Raw genomic sequence first — 12,264 nt, forward strand, 5'->3', positions numbered from 1 at the left:
AGGTCTTCTGGCTTTAAATTAATAAACTATTGTGTGCATACATGTTGCACATAGACTTAATTCAATACAAAACTAACATTGTCACTTTTAGCAAAATGGCACCTAAATCAGGACAGTCAGGGACAAGTCAGAGAGAAACGTCAGCACAAAGGAAAAACAGGAATTGAAACTCAATCAGTGTAGAGACGATAGTACACAATGTGTTTAGCTGTAGCCTCATTTGTGAAAACTTAAATGTTTGTGCCCCTTTACAGTTGAATCACCATGCGGTGGAGATCTGACTAACTCAAGAGGAGAATTCTTCAGCCCCCAGTATCCTAATAACTACCCTAATAATGCACACTGCACATGGAGACTTCTGGCATCAGAGACACGGGTTGTTAATTTGACCTTCACGTTTGTTGAGTAAGTCACAGCTTTCCTTCACTTTTACGTACAGAGGAATTTACACGTTTCAGATTAATTTCATCATTCAAACTTTTATAATAAGCAAAATTCAACAGTTTATTCTTTATGACTCTAAATCAGTAGTGAAACTGCTTTGCATCGTTAACTGTGTCAGCTGTGATATAAAACCAGGTGTGAGCTCATATCTATTCTGCTCTGAGCTAGAATAAATTTATTTTCATAAACTTTCTCAACTCTCTCTCTTTCTCCTTGGAACTAGGTTGGAGACGTGCTGTGACTCCATCAGGGTGTATGACGGTCCCAGTGCTGCTTACCCATTGCTGGGTCGCCTGCCTAATGATCAGAGACATCAATTCAATTCCACCAGGAATTCTCTGACCATAGTGTTCTCAAGTGATAGGAGCGTAACTCGTCAAGGCTTTCGGGCACAGTGGGAGTTCCCAGGTTAGTGAGGCTACTTTGCCTCATTGCCAATCACTAAAGAGCAATTTAACACAAACGCCTGCATCCTTTGCAAGACTCAAACAATACACTATATTTTTAAAATGGATGCGGGTTCTGAAAAAATCACTGGCTTTCCCAAACTCAAGCTGCAGTACAATAATATAATTATACAGACAGAAACAGGGATGGACACTAGTGCAGAGGGTTTAATGAATGCAAAATAAGAACACAGCAAAACAAAACCCAACATAATATAAGTGTAACGCAGGGTTTGTAAACCAGACACACGCGGATAAAAGTTAATCCGGAAGATTTATTCTGACGGGAGTAAACAGGGTTAACACCAGACCAGGCCAATAACCAGAACAAGCAGACGAAATACATGGGCATAGGCGAAAGCGAAGTCGAAAAAACAGGCGAGGGTCGTAACCAGAAATAGCACAAAAACCAAAACAACAAAGCCAAGACAGAGACGAGAATCGAAAACGAAAAAACAAGCGAGGTCAAACACGGAGTAGCAATCAGAAAAACAAACGGCTCGGTATGCACAGACTAGGTAAGGGCAATACTTCGCAAAGATACGTTTCAAACAAACCGGTATAAATACAGAGTGCAACAGGTGATGATGATTAGTATTCCGGTGACTGTGATCTGTTAGGTGGTTGGTGATTGGTTGGCAGAGTCTCGTGACTGACTGAAGGATTCTGGGAAGTGGAGTTCTTGGTGGTCTGGGAGTCCGAATGAGAACCAGGAAGCGTGACAGTACCCCCCCGCAAGGAGTCCGAGGGGGCCGAGGAACGAGGCCGACCTCGACGACGACCTTCCACGCTCCTGGACGAGTCTCGGACCACACCTCCGGAGCTGGCGCGGCGCTGGGTCGAGGCTCCACTCACGGAACATCCTGTCCGACGGCCTAAGCAGGAACTGACTGGGCGACCTCTGGGGCGACCTCTGGGACGCGGTGCCGGGCGGTCCGGATGGCGCTGGTGAAACTCCTCCACCAACCCCGGGTCCAAGACATCCCTGGCAGGAACCCAGCTCCTCTCCTCAGGTCCGTAGCCCTCCCAGTCAACCAGGTACTGGAGAACACCTCCTCTCCTCCGGGAATCCAGCAGCCTGCGCACAGCGTAGACCGGAGAGCCCTCGACCTCGACCGGAGGGGGCGGTCGAACGTCAGGCGAAGCCTCATCCAGCGGACCAGAGATCACGGGTTTCAGAAGGGAAACATGGAATGAATTACATACTCGGTATTGCCGTGGTAACTCAAGCTGATAAGTAACCTCATTGACTTGTTTAATAACTTTGAATGGACCAATGTATTTTGGAAACAGTTTTTTACTTCCCTCTGAGAACCTGAAGTCCCTGGTCGAAAGCCACACTCGATCCCCCGGGGAATATACTGGAGTTTCCCCACGGCGACGATCGGCCTGACGTTTCTGACGGCGCAGTGCCCTCTCGATATGCTGGTGAGTTTGTTCCCAGACTTGTTCACTACGGTGCATCCAATCGTCGACCGCGGGAACATCAGAAGGAAGGGCTGACCAGGGTGACAAGGGAGGCTGATAACCGTAGATACACTGAAAGGGAGTGAGACCTGTAGAAGAACTGATAAGAGAGTTTTGCGCAATCTCTGCCCAAGGTAAGTAACGTGCCCAGTCAGATTGGTTTTCATGACTATACAGTCTCAGAAACTTGTTCAACTCCTGATTAACTCTCTCGCACTGACCATTCGATTGTGGGTGGTAACCTGATGTTAAACTGACAGATACACCCAGTCTTTCAAAAAAAGCTGACCAAACTTGGGAGGTAAACTGAGGACCACGGTCAGACACAATATCCTCAGGGATGCCAAAAAGACGAAACACATATTGAAATAATGCCTCAGCTGTTTGGAAAGCATTAGGAATACCTGGGAATGGAATGAATCTGACTCCTTTAGAAAAACGATCTATGACAGTAAGAATTGTAGTGTATTCCTCTGATTTGGGTAAATCAGTAACAAAATCTATTGCTATATGTGACCAAGGACGTGTAGGAATGGGCAATGGTAGAAGTTTTCCTGCCGGAAGGGACTTAGGGACCTTACACTGTGAACATGTGGAGCATGATGCTATGAACCTATGAATGTCATTTAACATGTTCTCCCACCAATACCGGTTTGATATGAGTTGTTGAGTGCGAGTCTCCCCAGGGTGTCCTGACGAAAGGGATGAATGGGCCCAGGTAATAATGCGATCTCTGAATTGGTCAGGTACATATTTCTTGTTTGGGGGACATTGTTCAGGAACATCAACAATTGCTAAGGCCTGATCTATCTCCTCATCTACCGCCCAACGGATGGGGGCTATGATTATTTCAGGAGGCAAGACATTTTCTAGGGTAGCATTCATCTGATTCTCCTCATTAAAAGCCCTGGATAAAGCATCTGCCTTGGTATTACGAGTGCCGGGTCTATATGTGATAGAGAATCGGAACCTATTGAAAAAGAGGGACCAACGTGCCTGGCGGGGGTTGAGTCTTTTAGCTGACCGAAGGTATTCTAAATTTTTGTGATCAGTTAGCACAAGAAAAGGATGTTCAGCACCCTCTAACCAATGACGCCACTCTTCAAAAGCAAGCTTTATAGCTAGAAGTTCCCTATCACCAATTCCATAGTTGCGCTCAGTTGGGGTGAGTTTATGGGAGTAAAACGCTACCGGGTGTAACTTAAGTGGTGAACCCACACGCTGAGAAAGAACAGCTCCTACCCCTACATCAGAGGCATCAACCTCAACCACAAAGGGCTGGGTAGGATCAGGGTGTTTTAAAACAGGAGCAGACGTGAAGGCAGACTTCAACAAGTTAAAAGCTTTCTCAGCTTGGGGGTTCCAGGTTAGCTTTTTGGCATTGCCCTTCAGAAGGGCCGTCAGGGGTGCTGCAATGGAACTATACCCACGAATAAATCTACGGTAAAAATTGGCGAATCCAAGAAAACGCTGTAAACCCCTGATAGAAGTGGGGACGGGCCAGTTCAGGACTGCGTCTACTTTAGAGTCATCCATGGTGACTCCTTCGGAACTGATTATGTATCCTAGAAAGGATGTGGACTGCAAATGGAATTGACATTTCTCCCCTTTTACAAACAATTGATTTGCTAGCAACCGGGCCAAAACCTGACGGACATGACTAATGTGTGTGGAAAGATCTGGGGAGTAAATCAAGATATCGTCAATGTAGGCGATGACAAATTTGCCTAACATGTCTCTTAGCACATCATTAATGAAGGCTTGGAAGACGGAAGGTGCGTTGGAAAGACCGAAAGGCATCACTAAGTACTCGTAGTGCCCCCTGGTGGTGATAAATGCAGTCTTCCATTCATCTCCCTCTTTGATTCGGACAAGATTATAGGCACTGCGTAAATCTAGCTTGGTAAAAATAGTGGCGCCTCTGAGCTGTTCCAAGGCTACGGGCACGAGTGGCAGCGGATAAGGGTAAGACTTGGTAATAAGATTAAGTCCTCGATAGTCTATGCACGGCCTCAGTCCTCCGTCCTTCTTCTTCACAAAAAAGAACCCCGCTGCTGCAGGTGAGGTGGAAGGACGGATGAACCCCTGAGATAAGGCCTCCTGAATATACTCTTCCATAGCTCTATCCTCCTCCTGAGTTAGGGGGTAGACCCTAGATTTAGGTGGAACAGCACCCTCTATGAGTTCGATAGCACAGTCATATTCACGATGAGGAGGGAGTTCAGTGGCCTTGTGCTTGCTAAAAACTGTTTTCAGGTCATCATAATCAGGGGGAATGACTAAAGGTTGGTCGGAATTTGGACTTTCAATGGACGTGGAGCTCAAATTCAGACTGGGAAGTTCTAGACATTGTTCGTGACAGAAGGGGGACCAGCTACAGATCTCACGTTCAGACCAAGAAATGTTTGGGTTGTGTTTGTGCAGCCAGGGCAAACCTAAAATCACTGAATAGGCTGAAGTGTTCAATACAAAAAAGCTGATCTCCTCTTTGTGAAGAGCGCTGGTGTACATAATAACAGGCCTTGTGAGAGTGTCGATGACACCCTCTCCAACTGGGTCTCCATCCACCGCTGATAATCGTAGAGATGCTTGAAGGGTCTCAACAGGAAGCTGAAGTTGTTCTACGAGGGATCGGTGGATGAAGTTTCCCTCTGCTCCGGAGTCAATTAGGGCTGAAAAAACATAAGCAGAATTGAGGCAGCACAAAGTCACAGGCAGCTGAAACGACTTCGTAACCAACCCCCTCGTGGGAACACTCACCACATTAGCGCGTGGAGTATTCTCCACGCGCTTTCCAGGGGTCGGTGCTTGAGGTCTATGCGGACGCGCCCGACAGTCACGTAAAACGTGACCAGCAACGCCACAATACATGCACAGGCCTCTTTGTAACCTTCGAAGCCGCTCCTCCTGTGACAGACGGGTGGAATCACACTGCATGGGCTCGGCCAGAGCTTGATCCTTGCTGGGGATACTGGCAGGTGAAGCATGGGTAGTGGAACTTCCTCGGTGGTGAGCCATGGCTGAAGGGCGTGAGGAAGTTCTTGAGGATCTCAGCTGATCTAACCGAATAGCCAAACTAATAAGTCCCTCTAATGACAGATCATCATCTTTGCAAGCCAATTCGGATAGAATGCCTGAATTAAGTCCATTTCGAAAAGCAATGATAAGAGCTGGCTCATTCCATCCACTGCCAGCGGCTAGCGTACGAAATTCCAGGGCATAGTCGGCGACGGAGCGGTTTCGTTGGCGCAGTTTAACGAGTAATTCCCCCTGAGAGCGTCCTTCATGAGGGTGATCAAAAACGGATTTGAATTTTTTAACGAACTGTTCATATGTGTCTAATTGCGCCTGCGGCCAGATTGCAGTGGCCCATTCCAGGGCTCGACCAGTAAGACGTGAAATTAAAAATGAAATACGCGCGGTGTCTGAACTAGGAGCCGAGTTACTAAAAAAAAATCGAACACTGAAGCAAAAAACCGCGACACTGGTCTGGCGAACCATCAAACTTGTCGGGCTTACTAACAGGGAAAACACTAGTTGGAGTAGGTAGAGAAACAACAGGACTAGGATTAGTTTCACTAGATCCGCTAGCATTCATGTTCTGGAGCTGAGATGTGATCTCCTTTAGGCTATTCGCTATGGATGCTAACTGTTGTTGCTGCTCACTCTGCTGTTGTGTGAGGGAGCCGACAGAGTGAGTAAGAGACTCAAATAACTGATTATGCTGATTTAAAATAGCACCCTGGTTACTCACAGCCGAGACGATCTCCTTTATATCCGCTGTCTGCATGATGGCGAAGTATTCTGTAACGCAGGGTTTGTAAACCAGACACACGCGGATAAAAGTTAATCCGGAAGATTTATTCTGACGGGAGTAAACAGGGTTAACACCAGACCAGGCCAATAACCAGAACAAGCAGACGAAATACATGGGCATAGGCGAAAGCGAAGTCGAAAAAACAGGCGAGGGTCGTAACCAGAAATAGCACAAAAACCAAAACAACAAAGCCAAGACAGAGACGAGAATCGAAAACGAAAAAACAAGCGAGGTCAAACACGGAGTAGCAATCAGAAAAACAAACGGCTCGGTATGCACAGACTAGGTAAGGGCAATACTTCGCAAAGATACGTTTCAAACAAACCGGTATAAATACAGAGTGCAACAGGTGATGATGATTAGTATTCCGGTGACTGTGATCTGTTAGGTGGTTGGTGATTGGTTGGCAGAGTCTCGTGACTGACTGAAGGATTCTGGGAAGTGGAGTTCTTGGTGGTCTGGGAGTCCGAATGAGAACCAGGAAGCGTGACAATAAGCAAGGCTTAGTAAGCAGCAGAAGCATGGGGAACACTAGGCTTTGATAATTTGAGCAAAGCAATGCTATGAGTGCAAGACAAAGAATTAAGGAAGTAGGGCTAAATAAAATGCTAACTATGTAGCTAACAGCAACACTAAAGGCTGGGCTAATGGAATTTACAAACATAGGAGCAATATTATCACAACCTTGTATGTTTCTGGTTTGAGTGTACACTGTGCGCGTTTGGAGCCGCTACTCGCCGGGGTTTTTTGTTTTTCCTGTGGTTCGCTTTTTCTTTCCCTTTGCGGGACTTTTGGTACAGATACTCTCCAGTATCGATGGACTTGTCTCTGTATTTTCTACTTGCAAGTTGAATCTTGCTTTGTGACAATGCCTATGACACACCTGCTTCTCACCTGCGCAAGCCCACTTCCTCTTCTCCTGCACCATGACTGCATCTGTGGTGAATGTGTCTCTACCCCCCTTGCTTCGTTGCTGTTGCCAGTTTGTTCTGTGGTAAGTCGCAGCATTTATGCTTGTGCTTCTCACAGTCTTAGCTGGGTGGTGTAGTGGGTTTTGGTTGGCTAACGTGCGTGGTCTGAGCTCTCCTCTGTCATGTCCACGGCCGTTGTCCAGAGTTTTTGTTTTTGGCCTAGAGTCGTGCTGTGCATTTTTGTTTTTTATGCTCTGGCAATGTTTAAATACTCACAGACTGAACTTAAACACCTCGACTGTCATGCCCGCTTGGATTCTGCATCATATAATCTCTGCCGGACACTTGGAATTGGTCGACGTCCACGTTACATTCACCGTTCAAAAAGAGGACCCTCGTTTTGTTATGGCTGTGATGGCTCTGATACGCGGATCCCGACTATATGGACACATAATCGTGCTCACCGGCGTGACACTAAATCATGGCCATCTTTGTCCACTTTCAAAACTGCTTGAAACTTCCCTTCCCAACCGTTGCTGCTTCAACCTACTGTTGCTGTTAATTTATCGCCCTCCCAAACCTGCTGCAAGCTTCTTGTCTGAACTTAATGAACTCCTCACAATCATCTCAACTCTTTGTTCTGCCATAATTGTGCTTGGTGACTTCAATATCCATGTTGATACTGAATGCTCTTTCATATCTGAGTTCATTTCAGTTTTAGAGTGTTTTAACTTGATGTAGCATGTTGATTTTCCAACACACTCATGGTCATATTCTTGATCTGCTCTGTTCTACTGGTTTGAATGATATCTCTGTCTCTGGTTCAGTCTCTGGTATCTCTGACCATAAGCTCATTGAATGTAGTTTTCATATTTCTACTCCTACCCCCTCCGAGAAAATCTCTGTTGTGTATCGTGATATTAGGTCTGTCAGTCTCAATCTGTTTGCTGCTTCTCTTCAGTCTTCAGCTCTGTCTGACCTACATAACCTATCATCTCCTGAAAGTATGGTTTCCCTTTATAATGACACTGTCTCTGGATTGCTTAATGATTTAGCCCCTTTTAAGAATAGACTTGTCCCTGCCACCCGCTCGTGTCCTTGGTTCACCCCTGAACTAAGGGCGACGTCTTGAGCGCCTTTATAAAAAAACTGGCCTTAGTGTCCACTCTACTTTACAGTCAACACATCCACAAGTATAGGGATGCCCTTAATACTGCCCGCTCCAACTACTACTTCTCCATCATAAATAATGCTAAGTCTAGGCTGAAAACACTCTTTCGAACTGTTAACAAACTCCTCCATCCGCCTGTGTCAGCATGCCCCCATTCAGCTGAGCAATGTCAGGCTTTTCTACATTCCTTTGAAAAGAAAATTAATCAGATCTATAGTTTCTTTCCTTCTACTTCTCAGTCATTCGCCTTTACTGATTTTCCCACTTTGGACACAAAGCTAACTTGTTTCTCACCTGTTGACTCCTTTTTTGTCTCATCACTAAGTCTAATGTTTCCTCCTGTCAGCTTGACCCTGCCCCCACCCCTCTGCTCAAGGCCTGTTCAGCTGTAATCAACACTCCAATTGCTACAGTGATAAACTCATGTCTCTCTTCTGGTTTGGTTCCTATTGCCCTTAAAACTGCTGCAGTTACTCCTATACTTAAGAAACCTGAATTGGAACCGACTTCTCTTTCTAATTACAGACCCATCTCACACCTTCCATTTTTAGCTAAAGTAATGGAAAAAGTGGTTGCTTCCCAACTCCAGACATTTCTCAGTGATAATGCCCTCTATGAGCCATTTCAATCTGGTTTCCGTACTCACAACAGCACTGAGACAGCTCTTCTGCAAGCAGTTAATGATCTTCTCCGGTCTGCTGACAGTGGTTCTCTCAGTATTCTTCTTCTCCTCGACTAAAGTGCAGCGCTCGATACTGTTAATCATGATGTTCTCGTTTCTCGTCTTTTCTCTATTGGTATCACTGACACAGCCTTACAGTGGTTCAGGTTGTATCTTACAGACAGACAGCAGTTTGTCACACTAGGCCCATACAAGTCCTCCACCTCTCCTGTTACAGGTGGTGTGCCTCAGGGCTCAGTTCTTGGACCCCTACTTTTCTTAATCTACATCTCACCCCTTGGCCAGATCATTCGTAGCCATGGCCTTAACATTCACTGTTATGCTGATGATATTCAGTTATATCTCAGTACACACACACACCCTCAGATTCCCCTCCCAATACACTAATCGATTGTATTTCTGATTTAAAGCTCTGGATGCACAATAACTTTCTCATGCTAAACACTGATAAAACTGAAGTCTTACTGGTTGGCCCTAAACCTTTACTATCAAAATCATCCAGTTTTTCAGTTAGTACTGATGGCCCTGCATAACTTGCCTACCTCAGAGAACTGCTGACCTCTTACACTCCCTCTCGCTCTCTCAGGTCTCCTTGTAATAACTTACTTGCTGTCCCACGCACCAGACTTTCCACTTTGGGAGGGAGGTCCTTTAGTGCCATGGCCCCCAAACCCCCCCCAAACTCCTTCACTGCCTAGGAATTTTGTTTTTTTTTTGGTTTGTTTGTTTGCCCATGCTATGTGAAGCGACCTTGGGTTTGTGAAGGGCGCTATATAAATGTAACTTATTATTATTATTATTATTATTATTATTATATTACACAGGATGTAAGCAAGGCTAGGCAGGACTACAAGCTACACTACTCAAAATTAAGAGCAAAGGGAGGCAAATCCAGAATGGATTGGTCCAACATTTGTCCCAAGGGGGCTGCATTAAAGAAATATCTTAACTCTGAAATCTTCTCTCTTTAGTCATGATAACTTGTAAGGAATGAATATAGCAGCTATAACAGAGTTACAGTTCTGAAGTTCATATTTTTATTCAAACCCCACAGAAAAAGTGTTTATATTGTTGCATGTAGACCTGATTCCGCACAATTCTAGACTGGCACCTAAATCAGAACAGTAAGGAAAAAGTCAGAGAGAAAAGTCGGCATAAAGGAAGGAGAGTGATTAAACTCAATCAGTGGAGAGAGGATAGTACACAATATGTTTTGCTGTGCATTTGATGCATTAAATCTTATTTATGCAAACTTAAATGTATGTGCCACTTTTCAGTTGGAGCATCATGTGGTGAAGATCTGACTAACCCAAGAGGAGAATTCTTCAGCCCCCAGTATCCTAATAACTACCCTAATAATGCACACTGCACATGGAGACTTCTGGCTTCAGAGACACAGGTTGTTAATTTGACCTTCACATTTGTTGAGTAAGTCACAGCTTTCCTTCACTTTTATGTACAGATGGATTTAGTCAATTTGAAAGAATTCATTCATTGAAATAGCTAGTTTATGCAATATTAGACAGTGTATTCTGTATGAATCAGTGGTAAAATAGCTTTCCGTTGTTAACTGTGTCGTCTGTGATATGAAACAAGGTGTAAGCCCATATGTATACGCTGTTAAGCAGCCCTGAGTTCAAATAGATGTCTGTTGGCAAACTTTCTCAATTCCCTCTCTTTCTCCTTGGAACTAGTTTGGAGGCATGCTGCGACTCCATCAGGGTGTATGATGGTCCCACTGCTGCTTACCCACTGCTGGGTCGTCTGCCTCAAGATCAGAGACATCACTTCAGCTCTACCAGGAACTCTCTGACCGTAGTGTTCTCAAGTGACCTCGGTGTAACTGGTCAAGGCTTTCGGGCACAGTGGGTGTTCCCAGGTTGGTGAGGCTACTTTGCCTCATAGCTCCTAATTAAAGAACGATTTAACACAATCATCAGTGCACTTTTCCACACGATACACTAAAATTCTGAAATGGATGCTGGTTCTAAAATATGATTGGCTGTCCCACACTCAATCACACTCAGTATCTGTGCCTTGACAAAGAAATGTTTGAGACCCTCTGGTGCAGAGAAGCCTGCAGGCACTGACACTGTATAGATATTTTTTAAGGTCTTCTGGCTTTAAATTAATAAACTATTGTGTGCATACACAATGTGTTTTGCTGTAGCCTCATTTGTAAAAAATGTTTGTGCCCCTTTACAGTTGAATCACCATGCGGTGGAGATCTGACTAACTCAAGAGGAGAGTTCTTCAGCCTCCAGTATCCTAATAACTACCCTAATAATGCACACTGCACATGGAGACTTCTGGCATCAGAGACACGGGTTGTTAATTTGACCTTCACATTTGTTGAGTAAGTCACAGCTTTCCTTCACTTTTATGTACAGAGGAATTTACTCGTTTCAGACTAATGTCATCATTCAAACTTTTACAATATGAAAAATTTCACAATTTATTCTTTATTTATCAGTAGTGAAACTGCTTTGCATTGTTAACTGAAAAATATTTGAAGGGTTTAAACTGCTGGCCAGTTCAGGGATGTTTGGAATCACTACAGGGCGTCGGGTCAGGGCACTTCTCTAATGCTTTCCAGAGAGCCACCACCAACTTGAATCCAGCTGATTTACTTTAATGTGTAATAGTGTGTGTGGTTCTAGAACAAGAACAAATATACACAAAGGCATACATAAAAATATGTACAAACAATATTACATGACACAAAGAACAACAAATGCAAACATGCTGACATTGTTCTGTAGCACCATCATTTAAGGCGTTCTCCGAGCAGACCAACTTAAAGCACTCTATATGCACATTACTGTGTACACAATTTCAGAGTCATGACTGAAACATCTCAAGACTTGGCAAACTTGTTGCGGCAGATCGTGATAAACGCTTAAATTTACACTGTAGTACACTTCCAGCACCGTATACAAAACTACACCCAGAAATGGCACATTTAAGAACAAGACAACATGCTGTACCATAATAACCATATGTGGGTAATGAGCGATACAGACATACTAGCGAACTGCGCCGACCAAATGTCTAGAAGCAATGGATAATGCTAAACTTGAAATGGACAAAGTAAACTTACATATTTACATTAAAATGTACACACACAAAAAATTTAAAATGGGGTAAATCCCACTGCCAAACAATCCCAAAACCTCAATGAATTCTTGCATTTCCTCCACTCCACTACCATCGAGCAATACAGAGCAACCTACAAAACAGAACGCTCTGTGCAGCACTCCGATTGGCCAAAGGCACACAGGTAGGCGGGCTGAACATGAACAAGTCACTAAAGGGCAAAGTTAAAG

At 44.5% G+C, this 12,264-nt stretch overlaps 1 protein-coding gene across 3 annotated transcripts in view; it reads left to right on the top strand.

Moving 5' to 3' along the window:
- LOC118823298 (cubilin-like) overlaps window positions 1-12,264 on the top strand; it is a 70,495-nt gene that overhangs the window by 14,010 nt on the left and 44,221 nt on the right. For 2 of the 3 annotated variants that reach the window (XM_036592802.1, XM_036592803.1), the window contains exons 12-16: window positions 255-405; window positions 668-852; window positions 10,216-10,366; window positions 10,633-10,817; window positions 11,144-11,294. In XM_036592802.1, the coding sequence (XP_036448695.1) occupies window positions 255-405; window positions 668-852; window positions 10,216-10,366; window positions 10,633-10,817; window positions 11,144-11,294 (823 nt within the window). The remainder of the gene's footprint in view (window positions 1-254; window positions 406-667; window positions 853-10,215; window positions 10,367-10,632; window positions 10,818-11,143; window positions 11,295-12,264) is intronic. The other variant, XM_036592804.1, reaches the window with a different exon arrangement.

The sequence above is a fragment of the Colossoma macropomum genome, unplaced genomic scaffold, assembly GCF_904425465.1.
Source record: "Colossoma macropomum unplaced genomic scaffold, Colossoma_macropomum, whole genome shotgun sequence".
NCBI classification, from domain to species: Eukaryota; Metazoa; Chordata; class Actinopteri; order Characiformes; family Serrasalmidae; genus Colossoma; species Colossoma macropomum.